At 34.9% G+C, this 15,477-nt stretch overlaps 1 protein-coding gene across 1 annotated transcript in view; it reads right to left on the minus strand.

Moving 5' to 3' along the window:
- DNAH12 (dynein axonemal heavy chain 12) overlaps positions 1-15,477 on the minus strand; it is a 228,900-nt gene that overhangs the window by 167,913 nt on the left and 45,510 nt on the right. Inside the window, exons 6-12 of the mRNA XM_067754844.1 lie at positions 12,704-12,893; positions 11,987-12,059; positions 11,220-11,378; positions 10,817-11,012; positions 8,539-8,727; positions 7,527-7,683; positions 6,783-6,874 (exon numbers count right to left, since the gene is read on the minus strand). Coding sequence (XP_067610945.1) covers positions 6,783-6,874; positions 7,527-7,683; positions 8,539-8,727; positions 10,817-11,012; positions 11,220-11,378; positions 11,987-12,059; positions 12,704-12,893 — 1,056 coding nt within the window. The remainder of the gene's footprint in view (positions 1-6,782; positions 6,875-7,526; positions 7,684-8,538; positions 8,728-10,816; positions 11,013-11,219; positions 11,379-11,986; positions 12,060-12,703; positions 12,894-15,477) is intronic.

Below are 15,477 nucleotides of genomic sequence, written 5' to 3' on the forward strand. Positions count from 1 at the left end.
GTTCCACCCAGATACCACTCATGGAAGGGAGGGTCTACCTTGGTCATGGTACCACTGAGAATACTGCGACATCAATCACACTTTCCCTGGCTGGTAAGGTGGTGGTTCCGTATCAGAAGAAAGACAGGAAAACCTCAGGTTACGGCTCTTCACTCCACTGAGGGTTCAACCCCTTCAGTGGGATTGTCACTGAGAGAAGCATGTCATTATCCCCATTCCCAGCTCCAGGGCCGTGGCTCAGAGATTTTGCCTGGAAGTGAAGGGGAAGCAGGTCATGAAATAGATACCTCCTAATCTTTTCCCAAAGGAATTGACTTCATTTGCAATAGAGCATGGAAAAGTTCAAGCCTAAGTGTGCCCTCAAAAACATTGGAGGTTGTAGGGAGTAGGGAGCAACTGTGAGGAAGATTCAGGGATTTGGTGAAGATTTGGGCTAAATCACAGACCGGCTAGTTTGAGGGAGAGAGCCAGGGAAGGAGACTGCTGGTAGAAGCCCTCCTAGGGTAGAATAACTATCAAACACTGACCCTGGGAACTGCTCTTTCAAGGGAGTCTGAATTTGATTAATCAGTAGAGCAATTTATACTTCCATGGCATTGTTGAAAACAATACAGCAATTGGCCAACAAAAAGTGAAAACTAACAGCTATGTGTGGCCAGAGAAAGAGAGAAGAAAGCCATTTGAAAGCATGGCCTCCCAGGAAGACTTTGGGCACACCAAAAGCTGTGGCTCCTGGAGGAGCAACATCAAAAGCTTAATACTTCAGAGGGTGGGGGAGAGAAACAGGCTTCACTAAAATAATCTACCCAGTCATTAAACAAATAAACAAGCAAATAAAAATAACAAACTGGAAAGGGGAACAGGGCCTAGAGTTGCTACAATATATTATCTAAAATGTTCAGATTCCAACAGAAAATTATGAGACATACAAAGAAACAAGAAAGTAGGACCCATACACTGGTTTTAAAAAACGCAGGCAACAGAAACTGCCTGTCAGCACAACCAAAAACAATCGAATTTAACAGAAAAAAACTTGAAAGTTGCCATTACAAATACGTTCAAAGAATTAAAGGAAATCATGCTTAAAGAAGTAAAGGAAGGTACAATGACCATGTCTCATCAGATAGATGAAAGGTTTAGAAATTATATATATAAAAGAAAGAACTAAATGGAAATTTTGGAGTTGAAAAGTACAAAAACTGAAATGGAAAATTCTCTAGAGAGGCTCAACAGTAGATTTGAACTGACAGAAGAAAGAATTAGCAAACTTGAAGGTAGATTGATAGAATTTATGCAATCCAAAAAACAAATGGAAAAAAAAATGAAGAAAAAACCAGAGCCTCTGTTAAATATGGGACATGATTAAGTGGACCAATGCATGTGTAATGAAGAAGGAAGCACAAGAGAGAGAGAAAGAAGCACAAAAAATATTCAAGACCACAATAGCTGAAAGATTCCCAAACTGATTGAAAAACACCAATCTACACATCCAGTAGTTCAAAGCACTTTAAGATAAATGCAAAGAGATTCAGAAACAGACACATGATAGTAAAAATACAGAAAGCCAACGACAAGGAGAAAATCTTGAATCAGCAAGAGTTAAAACCTGTCAACCAAGAATTCTAAATCCAGAAAAGCTATCTTTCAAAAATCAAGATAAAATAAAGATATTTCCAGATATACAAAAACTGAGAGAATTTTTTAAGCAGACCTGTCCTATAAGAAATACTAATGGAAAAAAAAAAAAAAAAAGAAATACTAATGGGACTTCCTCAGGTTGAAAGCAAGTAACCCCAGATGATGATTCAAATCCATAAGGAAAAACAAAGAGTACCAGTAAAACAAATTACAAAAGTATAAAAGATAGTATAAGTACATATTTTTCTCCCTCTTTCTCTTAACCAATATTAAAAAGAGATGTATAAAATAATATGTATAATACATATCATATATATTATATCTATATTATATATAATGCATAAAATAACATGTACAATAATGTATTGTTGGGCATCTAACATACAGAAATGTAAATATATTTTAAACATAAACGTAAGAGTACAAAGAAGAAAGGTGGAGGCAAAGCTGTAGGCTAAGGAAATGACTACAGATGGTAAAGTAATAATTATAACAATGTATTGTTGGGCTTGTAACATTAATATATGTAATATGTATAACAATAATACCACAAAAAGGGGGAAAGTGTATAGAACTATATAGGAATAATGTTTCTATATCTCACTGGAATTAAGCTAGCATAAATCTGAAGATATTTAAGTTAGGCTTCTCTCATAAGCCCTAGAATAAACACTAAAAAAAACTTTTTTAAAAATTGAAAAAAATCATTAAAGAAATGTAATTGCTTCATTAGAAAATATTCATTTAATGTAAAAGAAAGCAGTAAAAGAGGAAGAATAGAAGAACAAAAAAGACATGAGACATATAGAAAACAAAAAGTAAAATAGCAGACAGAAATAAAACTATATTAATAATACTAAAAGTGAATAAATGACCAGGACTTCCCTGGCAGTCCAGTGGTTAGGACTCCACACTTCCACTGCAGGGCACAAGGCTTCGATCCCTGGTTGGGTAACTAAGATTCTGCATGCCGTGCAGTGCAGCCAGAAAAAAAAAAGAAATTCAGTTTAATCCTAATCAAAATCCCAGCTGGCTTCTTTACAGAAATTGATTTTGAAATGTACGTGGAAATACAGAAACCATAGAGTATTCAAAATAATTTTGAAAAAGAAGAAAAAAGTAGAGAACTTCTAATTAATACCTAATTTTAAAACTTACTGTAAAACTGCAGAAATCAAGATTATGGTATTGGCATCAGAATAGATCTATAAATCAATGGAAAAGAATATAAAATCCAGAAATAGACCCACAAACATAGAGTCAATTGAATTTCAATAAAGATGTCAAGATAATTTAATGGGGAAAAGACAGTATTTTCTTTTTTTCTTTTTTTTGTTTTTGGCTGTGTTGGGTCTTCGTTGCTGCACACAGGCTTTCTCTAGTTGTGGCGAGCAGAGGCTACTCTTCATTGAGATACACGGGCTTCTCAGTGCGGCGGCTTCTCTTGTTGTGGAGCACAGGCTCTAGGTGCATGGACTTCAGTAGTTGTGGCACACGGGCTCAGTAGTTGTGGCATGTGGGCACTAGAGAGCGCAGGCTTCAGTAGTTGCAGCGGGTGGGATCAGAAGTTGTGGCTCATGGGCTCCAGGTGCATGGGCTTCAGTAGTTGTGGCACATGGGCTTAGATGCTCCTCAGCATGTGGGATTCTCCCAGAGCAGGGATCAAACCCATGTCCCCTGCATTGGCAGGTGGATTCTTAACCACTGCACAACCAGGGAAGTCCCAATGATGGTATTTTCAATCAATGATGTTGGTACAGCTTGACATCCACATGGAAAAAATCGAACCATGACTCATATTCCACACCATATGTTAAAATTATGTATGATGGGTAACGGACCTAAATGTAAAAGCTGAAACTATAAAAAGTCTAGAAGAAAATATAGGCACAAATATTTGTGACCATGGAGTAGGCAAACAAAAAGATAGATAGGACCTTAAAAAGAACGAACCTTAAAAGAAAAAATTGATAGACTGGAATTCAATAGAATTTAAAATGCCTGCTCCTTGAAAGACATGGTTACAAAAAGTGAACAGTCAAGGCATATACTGGGAGAAAATATTGCAAAACATTTTTTTTTTTTTTCCTGTATGCAGGCCTCTCACTGTTGTGGCCTCTCCCGTTGAGGAGCACAGGCTCCGGACGCACAGGCTTAGCGGTCATGGCTCACGGGCCCAGCCGCTCCGCGGAATGTGGGATCTTCCCGGATCGGGGCATGAACCCGTGTCCCCTGCATCGGCAGGCGGACTCTCAACCACTGCGCCACCAGGGAAGCCCATTGCAAAATATTTTGCAGATAAAAGACTTTTAGCCAAAATATATAAAGACAGCTTAAAACTCAATAATAAGAATTTTATAATAATATAGCCCAATAAAATAAATCCATTATAATTAAACAATAAGAATAAAAAACACTTAAAATATAAAAATTACTAGAACAGAAACTTTATTTTTAAGAAGATACATGGGTGGAAAGTAATATATTAGAAGCTATTCAGCATCATTAGTCATCAGTGAAATACAAATTAAATCCACAATGAAACAACCAATGGGTCACTGAAGAAATCAAAGAGGAAATAAAAAAATATCTGGAGACAAATGAAACACAATGATCCAAAATATATAGGGAAAACAAACTTATGGTTACCAAAGGGGAAAGGGGGTTGGGGGATAAATTGGGAGTTTGAGATTAGCAGATGCAAACTACTGTATATAAATTAGATAAACAACAAGGTCCTACTGTAGAGCACAGGGAACTATATTCAATATCCTGCAATAAACAATAATGGAAAAGAATATGAAAAATAATATTTATGTATATGTATAACCGAATCACTTTGCTGTACACCAGAAACTAACACAACATTGTAAATCAACTATACTTCAATAATATATATATATATATATATGAGATACAGCAAAAGCAGTTCTAAGAGATAAATTATAGTGATACAAGCCTACCTCAGGAAACAAGGAAATCCTCAAATAAGCAATTTAACCTTACAGCTAAAGGAACTATAAAAAGAAAAACAAAATCTCAAATTAGTAAAAGGAAAGAAATAAATATCAGAGTGGAAATAGAGATTTAAAAATTAATAGAAAAGATCAGTGAAAACAAGAGTTGGTTCTTTGAAAAGATAAACAAAATTGATAAACCTTTAGCCAAACTCATTAAGAAAAAAAGAGAGAGGGCCCAAATAAATAAAATCAGAAATGAAAGAGAAGTTACAACTGACTCATAGAAATACAAAGGATCACATGGCATTGTTAACAACAATTATAAGACAATAAAATGGACAACCTAGAAGAAACGGACAAATTTTGAGAAATGTACAATCTGCCAACACTGAATAGGGTAAATATAAAGTATGAACAGACCGATTACCAGTAAAGTAATTGAATCAATAATTTAAAAACTCCCAACAAACAAAAGTCCAGGACCAGACAGATTTGTAGGTAAATTCTACAAAACACTTAAGAGTTAACACCTATCCTCAAACTATTGCAAAAAATTGCAGAGGAAGGAATGCTTCCAAATTCATTACATGAGGCCAGCACCACCCTGATACCAAAACCAGAAAAAGACAACAGAAAAAAAGAAAATTACGGGCAAGTATCACTGATGAACATAGATGCAAAAATCCTCAACAAAATATTATCAAACTGACTTCAACAATACATTAAAAGGATCATATACCATGATCAAGTGGGATTTATCCCAAGGATGCAAGGATGATTTAATAACTGTAAATCAATCAATGTGATACACCATATTAACGGAATGAAGAATAAAAACCATCTGATCATCTCAATAGGTGCAGAAAAATCTTTTGGCACAATGCAAATTCCGTTTATGATAGCAACTGTCAAAAAATGTGCATAGAAGAAACATACTTCAACATAATAAAGGCTATATTACACAGCCAACGTCATACTCAATGGTGAAAAGCTGAAAGCATTTCCTCTAAGATCAGGAGTAAGACAAGGATGCCCACTCTCACCACTTTTATTCAACGTAGTATTGGAAGTCCTAGCCACAGCAAACAGACAAGAAAAAGAAATAAAGGGCATCCAAATTGGAAAGGAAGAAGTAAAACTGTCACTGTTTGCAGATGACATGATAACCCATATAGAAAATCCTAAAGACACCACCAAAATAGTGTAAGAAGTAATAAATAAATTCAGGGAAGTTGTAGGATGCAAAATTAATATACAGAAATCTGTTCTGTTTCTACACGTTAATAATGAACTATCAGAAGAAGTTAAGAAAACAGTCCCATTTACAACTGCATCAAAAAGAATAAAATACCTAGTAATAAATCTAGCCAAGGATGTAAAAGACCTGTACTCTGAAAACTATAAGACATTGATGAAAGACATTGAATCAACACAAACAAATGGAAAGATATACCAGGCTCATGAAGTAAAAGAATTAATACTGTTAAAATGACCATACTTCCCAAGGCAATCTACATATTCAGTGCAAGCCTACCAAAGCATCAATGGCATTTTTCATAGAACTAGAACAATTAATTCTAAAATTTGTATGGAAACACAAAATACCCCATATATTGTTTCCCTAATTACCTACTCTTCAGCCATTTGGGGTTTATTTGACGTTCCCTGAACACCTCTAAATACTTTTGGCCTTTTCTTACGTTACATTTCCTCTCTTCTCCACCTATAAACATCTACTTCAAAGTCCAGCCCACTTTTCACTTTTTCTAGAAACCTCCACCAATTTCCAAAAGCAAAAGTAATCATTCCTTCTTGTGAGCTTCCACAACACTTTGTCCTTATCTCCATTCTAGTACTAATCTCAATATATTACAGTTGTTATTTCGATGTCTGGCTTCCATGCCAAATACAAGCTCTTGAGGATAATGCTTATGTATTATTTATTTTTGCATCACCAAAATCTTGCTATGTCTCTGAATGTGATGAAAGATATTTTTGTTGAATCAATGAATGAGTTAAATGAATGACTAGGGAAATTATTAGATGAACATATGAGTTTACTAAAATGACGTTTTGAATAAGAAATTCTGTTAACTTAGACTGAAGCATTTGTTTTTTAGAATAAAAAGATCTTAATTTTAAAAAGAAATTCAAAGACATTAATGAAAAAGAATTAACACTTACCTCTGTGTATTCATCAAAAGTATGATCTTCTGCCTGAAAAGTCTCTATCAGCTTAACTGCAGTCCCATCAAGGAGCCAATTGTATTTTTCAACTGAAAATTAATAATCTAACTTAAATCTCAGTAACACCCTCTTAAAAAGGTAAAGTGCTTGTTTTATATAGTCATAGAATGGAGTAGCCTATTCAATTAAATATTATTAATAGACTATTAACATACACTAATAGGAACAGACAGAATAACATAAAATAGACTTAATAAGCAAACCAGGTTAAATGCAAACTTTTAAAATAAAGATAATAGGGTATGTAAAATAACTTAGAGGTACAGATAAGCCAGTCAATAAAAGGTTTTGGTTAATAGAATGTCAAATAACAACTATCTATCCTGACCCCATAACACACTTGAGGAGGCTACTGAGCTGCAGACTCTTCAAAACTATTCTTAGAAATTACCTTACTTTTGCCCTTGATTTAACTTTCTCCTTATGCCAACAACTCTTCTCTCTACATTTTGGCTTTGTGACCCTGCTCCAATTAACATTCACCCTTTGGACTGAACAACAGAATTCAAGTTTCTTGGGTTTGATCCATGACTCTGCCAAAAGCTGTGCCTATGCTCACTTCTGGCTCTCTGCTCTTTCATGACAGATCCAGACAACCAAATAACTGACCAAATTCTAGTGAAATAAAATGGCATTATTTTATGGCAAAAAAAGAGATATAATATTATGTGTCATATATACCATATGTCTCATAATGTTTTCTTGCATCTTCTAAGTTATGATGTACTGCCACCTTCAGTGTTTCAAGAGCCCATTTTAACACATGTTCAGGAAGTTCTGTGTCAAGATTCACAGTTGTTGAAGTTCCTGATAGCCAAGAGGGTACTGTTTGGACATTCTAACATAAATAAAAATGACAATTCATGAAATAAATATCTGTGCAATTGATCTATATGTAGATCTTATACTATACTTTTAAAAATTCATTTCAGATTTCAGCGGTCCAAGAAAAGATAACCTGATGCAAAATAATGATTTAAAATTGTCTGTAGTCTAATATAAAACCTTAGTTGGGTTAGCTTTCTATCATTCAACAAATATTTATTGAGGAACTATAATGTTGAAGTGATTATACTAGAAAGCTCTAGAAAGAACAAACATGACTTGGATCTTGTTCTTAAGAAGTTCACAACTCAGTAGGGAACATGAGACATACACAAAAATATCAATTCATAACTGCAATAAAAGTTATAAGAAGAAAAAAGTCATTTCAAGCCAGGAAACTTTCTCAAAGAGAAAGCACTTTTAACTTAAAATAACCTGGAGGATGGAAAGAAAACAACGAGTTATAACATTTAATGTACATATACACTTTATAGATCTTCAAGTCAATTTAAAAGTTCAAAAAAGGGCCATATAAAGAAACCCAATGGGCAGAGTCACAGATGTAGAAAACAAACTTATGGTTACCAGGGGGTAAGGAGGAAGGAGGGATAAATTGAGAGATTGGGATTGATATATACACACTACTATATATAAAATAGATAACTAATAAGGACCTACAGGGAATTCTACTCAATACTCTGTAATGACCTATATGGGAAAAGAATCTAAAAAAAAAGACTGGGTATGTGTATATGTATAACCAATTCACTTTGCTGTACACCTGAAACTAATGCAACATCATAAACCAACTATACTCTAATAAAAATTTTTTAAAAAAGAAACCCAATGGATAAGAATAAAGAAATACCTGCAGAGCTTCAGCTATTCGCTCAACCAAACCCAAAACAACATCTTCCAAATCTTGAAAAGTAGGATAAAATTCCATTTTATCATCATCAAACGTCAATTCCATCTTAAATATCGGCAGCCCTCGTTGATCTTCTTGGTCAAAGAGTTTTACAAATCCTTCTACAGTTCTCTTTAAGAGCTCTTTTAGCTGCATGATGCCATAAGTTATTATTACTTTAGAAAGTACAAACTGAACCTTTAACTAAAATCAGTAACCTATTGCCTATAATTAATTCACTCTACCAATCCATTTAGTCCTGAAAATTATCTTCATTCAGCAAAATATGTTCTTAATAAATATAGTCTAAAATAAATAGGACAAAATATACAAACTTTAATTTTTCTATGGAATATCAACAATCTTAAAATGGCAACTCAGAATCTTCTACATCCTTTAGTAATTCTGTCCCTGGTACAGAAAAAGTTCCAGAAGACCCAACAATATGTTAAAGACTGAGGGGAGGAGAGGCCTGAAACCTAAGTTTGGGGGTGTCATGAGGCGACATGTATACAGGGCAAGGGACAGTAGTGTACTAGAGCTAGCTCCTACAATTATAAGAGCCAATTGTTAAACATTCAAGAATTTTGTGAGCCAGATACGAAACTCTTGGATGCTTGAAAATCACTATGGTGGGAATATTTACCCCATGGAAATTGGCAAACACTACAAACCAGGGCTTTTTCTCCTGGGGTCAGATTTCCAGCACATCACTAGGTGAGAGTGAAGCCACTGGAACTTAGAAACGTGCACTATAAGTTACCAAAGTATGAATAATGCTTTCTTATGCAGAACCAACTATTAGAAATTTAAGCAAGGTACACAAACTTATATCTAAATAATCTTCAAAACATTCCTCATCTCTTTACTTCTTATCATATAATCATAGTCCTCTTAAGAGGATAAAGGTAAAAAGGAAATCATGTATATTCATTACAGTATTACATACCAGATATATATATATATAAAAAAATTCCCTTTAAAAATGGCAAAATTCAGGCTTCCCTGGTGGCGCAGTCGTTGAGAATCTGCCTGCCAATGCAGGAGACACGAGTTCGGGCCCTGGTCTGGGAAGATCCCACATGCTGCTGAGCAACTAGGCCTGTGAGCCACAACTACTGAGCCTGCGTGTCTGGAGCCTGTGCTCCACAACAAGAGAGGCCGCGATAGTAAGAGGCCCACGCACCGCGATGAAGAGTGGCCCCCGCTTGCCACAACTAGAGAAAGCCCTCGCACACAGACGAAGACCCAACACAGCCAAAAATAAATATAAAAATAAATTAATTAATTTAAAAAATACAGCAGGCTTGGAAGTCCTTCTACCTGTGTTTAAAAAAAAAAAGGCAAAATTCATGGAATCTTTGAAGGTCTTTACCAAAAGGAAAAGTTTTTATTCAAAACTATTTTTCTAGGATTACATTTCTACAATAGTAAAAATTCAAGGAGCCCATAAAATAATTGTATAAAATTCATATTCTCTTTCTGTTTGTCATTTAAAGATGATCAATAACATTTCGAACCAAGATTTTATTGAGAACAAAACAAGAATCAATTAACTTGTAATTTCGTAAGTTCAAAAATATGTTCACTAGGATAGTACTTTTGTTAATTTACTCCAATAAAGCTATAGATAATTAGTTTATAGCCTTTAAGCATGAATCCAGTAATCAATCATAATATTGACACATATTTCTAGACTTACCTCTCATTTTATTTTTTACTTTTATTATTTTTAGATTTTATTTATTTATTGGCTGTGTTGGGTCTTCATTGCTGCGCACAGGCTTTCTCTAGTCGCAGCAAGTGGGGGCTACTCCTCGTTGTGGCGCGCGGGCTTCTCACTGCGGTGGCTTCTCTTGTTGCAGAGCAGGGCTCTAGGCACACAGGCTCAGTAGTTGTGACTCACTGGCTCTAGAGCACAGGCTCAGTAGTTGTGGCACACGGGCTTAGTTGCTCCGTGGCATGTGGGATCTTCCCAGACCAGGGCTCGAACCCATGTCCCCTTCATTGGCAGGCAGATTCTTAACTGCTGCGCCACCAGGGAAGCCCTTACCTCTCATTTTTAGACTGCTTCCAGAAATGAAGCATTTTTCTGCTAAAGTTATTTAAACAAAATTATAGTAAAAGTCTTTCTTAATTTATTTCAAAATAATTATACAGCACTATATCTAAAGATTTATTTAAAATACTAAAGTAACTTCAATAACATTATCATTTAAAATATACAAAACCTATTTACCTGATTTGACATAAGTGTGGAAACACAGTTATAAAATGCATCCAGTTTCTCAGGTTTAATGCCTTCTAGTGACTCCTTCTTGGTAAAGAGACTTATAACCTTTGGATACCAAGTGTTCATTATCTTCTCTTCTGCCTTTCTAGCTTGTATTGATAAATCATTTTTCAGTGATTCACAATCAATTGGGCCTTTACCTCTATTTATGAAAAAAAATGATTTAAAGCAAACAATAGATATTGGTCATGATACAAAATTATTGAAACAAGATAAATTAAAAAATCTTTTAACCTAAGAAAAGTCCTGAGTATTTATCAATCACTTTTTAAAATTATATAGTCAAAATATAGACTCAAGCAGGAGACATTAAAATTTTAAATGTTAATTAATAAATATGGGATTTTACCTAATTCCAGTTAAGTCTAGCAAAACTGTATTGGCAAATGTTGTATAACCAAGGTCCAATAACATTTTCATAGTTGGATGAACAATGTACAAACTAGCTAATATTTGATTTCTTGTCTGCAGATAGTTAGAATGCCAACGCTTAGAATAATCCAGGCCTCTGGAAAAGCAAAACACCATGTCAAACAGGATTCAAATGATACATTCTAAATTTTAGGAAATAATATTTATGACATGGAATTAGTATCAAAGTGAGAAGACTGGGGATTGAGAAGGGAGAAATGTACTCAGCAATGGGAAACTTAGGAGATAAGCATGTAATAAAAATACATCAAGATCTTGAGAGTTCATTATCTTCGGAGACATCAGAGATCATTTGTGTGTAAGGCAGGCTGATGGGCCAGGCATGAGTTCCCTAACTTCCACTGTACTCTGGCTCAGTTACCCTGGGTAGAGATAAACAAACTCAGTCCTTAGGATTGGGAAGAAGAGACAGAGAAATCTGTCTGGCAAACTCCAAAGCTTACTTAAGGCCGAGTTGAGTTATACATCCATAAATGTTCCCACTAATTGCATAAGCAACAACTAGATAAGTTCAATGTAGAGGATATCTTTGGGGAAAAACAAAAACAGTAGTACTATTTTTTTTTTACATGTTTTCAAAACACTTTTGAGCTTCACAGCTGTAGCCTTGAATGAAAGATCTGTTTATTTTCAATCTGTTATCAAAACCTAGATACAGTACTGTTTTATAAAAATTTTACTTACACAGGGGATTCAGGTAAACGGCCTCCTTCATCTTCAAGCCATTTAACTGGAGGTCTCACAAGAACACTCCTCACTCAAAAAAAAAAAAGTATATATATACATATATTTTATAGATAGATAGATAGATAGATAGGTTAATGCTTCTTGACAATCCTTGCAAGACTTAACTGAAATCAAAGTTTCTAACTTTTGATAATGGATAGTATAGTTTAATATGAATCAAAATGAGTATAAGAAAAAAATCCCTTATGTGAAACAAAATCATGCTCTTGGTACAATTTCGGCCCTGCTTTGGAGGTGAATTCAGATACAGTAAAGCTTTAATAAGTTCTCAGTTTTTCTCATCCTATCTATTCAAAGGTCACTGGCATGGTCACTTAAAACAATTAATCCAATTAAAAATTGCAAAGGTTAAATCCCTAATAAATCTCCCCAAACACATTAATATTTTCTTACAATCCTGTAAATAGTATAACCATAAAGACAAAGTAAAAAATTAAAAAGCTATTAAGCACATAAAAATTACAAAAAGTACCCTTAAAAACAGTGTCCTTAAATTACAAAGATTTGACTAGGTTATAGGCTCAAAGTTAAAACTTTAAAAATATCTAAGAAATATATATAGCTAAACATATAATGTTCATTATTCATATTTCTACTTTCGATTGGGAGAGGTGGGGGAACAAGCAAGCTTGGTGTGTGTTAAATACCACTTACCCAAATATCTCTTCATGCTTTTTTCAAAATCACTTGACACCTCATTTATGAGACTTTGAATGAGTTCTTCTCTTTCTTTCCCTTCCTTTAAAGACTCAGGTATCAGCATTAACATGTGATCCAGCCATTCCTGCTGAATAGGTACTATGGGACTACTCTCTACACATTGTTTCAAATAAATATAGTTGAACTGAGAATGTAATAAGAAAAAATTAAATGTTCTAAATGGTGTAGCATTTCAATGATACATGTGAAATGTAGCATTCCAGAGTAAAAATATTATGAAAAATAACATGTTTTCAGAATAAAAATATTTTATCCAAAAGTACAACCTACAAAGAAACTATTTTACATTTTTATTTATGATGCGTTCTCTCCAAATTAATGTTCTTAGTATACTCTTCACTTTCTCAAGGCAAAACAAACATCCTTAATCTAACTTACTATTCCTTCATTTAACAAATATTCATTAATTCAACAAATATTCAGGTATTGTTCCAAATGCTGAGGATATAGTAATAAACAAAACAGACAAAGCCCCACTCTCTTGGAGATACTATTCTGGTATACTAGCATCATAATATAATTTCATAAATTCTCCCATAACAATGAGTAGTCTGACAAAAATAGACATGAACAAATGGAAAGACAGTACTTGATCTTGGTAAAGATATTTTAACATCATGAAAATTTAAATTGTCCCAAAATCAAGTTAATGCAATACCAATAAAAATATCTACACACATTTTTAAGAAACTAGACAAGTAGAGACTAAAGTTCAAGTGGAAAAATAAATAGCCAAGAAATCCCTGAGAAAGAATATTTGTAAGGAAGAACTATTCCTAGGAGACATTAAAACATACTATAAAGTCTCCCTGATGAGAATAGTGTGGTACAGGTATATGAATAGACACACCACTGGGGAAAAAAAAAAATAGAAAGTCCAGGTATAGCTTCAGTCCATAGGAAAATGTAGCATATGATAAATGTGGCACCCCAAATCACTGAAGCAAAGATAAAGATTTTAGTAAATATTTCTGGGACAACTGGTTAGCCATTTGGGAAAAGATAAATTTAACACATATCTTCCAACATACACAAGAATAAATTCCAAATAGCAGAAATTTAATTAAACTAAATAATAAAACTATACAAGCCCAGAAAAAACCTGATAAAATTCTTCTATAATTAAGCATAGGGAAAGACTTTATAACTATGATTCAAATTCCAGGTACAAAAAAGGAAAAAAAGATTGACAAATTCTGACTACATAAAATTTAAATGTTTGCATGTTTTAAAAATATCATAATAAAAAAGGTCAAAAGACTACTGACAATCTGGGAGAAAATATTTGCAAAGTATATCTCAAATAAAGGGGAAAGAATGCTTAAAAATTTAGGAGATGGGTGAAACTTGAGGACATTATGCTAAATGAAATAGGCCAATGACAAAAAGATAAACACCTTATGATTCCACTTATATGAGGTATCTACAGTAGTCAAATTAATAAAACAGAAAATAGAATGCCACGTGCCAGGGACTAGGGGGAAAAGGAAATGGAGAGTTGTTTCATGAGTGTAGAGTTTCAGTTTTACAATATGAGAATATTCTGGAGATTAGTTGCACAATGTGAAAATACTTAACACCACTGAACAGTACACTTTATTTATTTTTTTTTTTTTTAAATTATTTATTTATTTATTTTTGGCTGTGTTGGGTCTTTGTTTCTGTGTGAGGGCTTTCTCTAGTTGCGGCAAGCCGGGGCCACCCTTCATCGCGGTGCGCGGGCCTCTCACTATCGCAGCCTCTCTTGTTGCGGAGCACAGGCTCCAGACGCGCATGCTCAGTAGTTGTGGCTCACGGGCCTATTTGCTCAGCAGCATGTGGGATCTTCCCAGACCAGGGCTCGAACCCATGTCCCCTGCATTGGCAGGCAGATTCTCAACCACTGCGCCACCAGGGAAGCCCCTAGTTATTTCTTTTTACTTAATTTATTTATATATTTTTGGCTGCAATGGGTCTTCATTGCTGGGCACAGGCTTTCTCTAGTTGCCGGGGGCTACTCTTCATTGCGGTGTGCGGGCTTCTCATTGCGGTGGCTCCTCTTGTTGCGGAGCACGGGCTCTAGGCATGCAGGCTTCAGTAGCTGTGGCACATGGGCTCAGCAGTTGTGGCAGCACAGTCTTAGTTGCTCCACGGCATGTGGGATCTTCCGGGACCAGGGCTCGAACCTGTGTCCCCTGCATTGCCAGGTGAATTCTTAACCACTGTGCCACCAGGGAAGTCCTGAACAGTACATTTTAAAATAGTGAAGATGGTGGGACTTCCCTGGTGGTGCAGAGTAGGTTTCTCACATGTTATGGGTTAGCAATTTAAAAACAGTTTATGTGTATTCTAGAATTTAACAAAATAAGTAAATATACTGTGGTTCATAAAAGCTAGGTTTCTGACTGGGAGAGAAGGGAGCAACAAATAAGGAAAGAGGGAAGACTAGAATGAACCCAGTGATATTAAATTGGAATAGGAGGCATAAGTGTAAACTCATGGTTTTTAAGATAGATAGACAGATGATAGAAGGAAGGATGGATGGATAGATAGATAAATTATGTTTCCTCAAGGATGAATAAGAAAGTCCACGTTGGTGAAGCATAAAATATGATACAGAGCGTGGTGAGAGGAGAGGCAGGAGAATAGGTAGGAGTCATATTACAGAAAGCCTTGCGTACACATTAAGATTTAATTCTGTATGTTATGGGAAGCCACTGATGGCTATT

The sequence above is a fragment of the Pseudorca crassidens genome, chromosome 10 (assembly GCF_039906515.1).
Source record: "Pseudorca crassidens isolate mPseCra1 chromosome 10, mPseCra1.hap1, whole genome shotgun sequence".
In the NCBI taxonomy this organism is placed as follows: Eukaryota; Metazoa; Chordata; class Mammalia; order Artiodactyla; family Delphinidae; genus Pseudorca; species Pseudorca crassidens.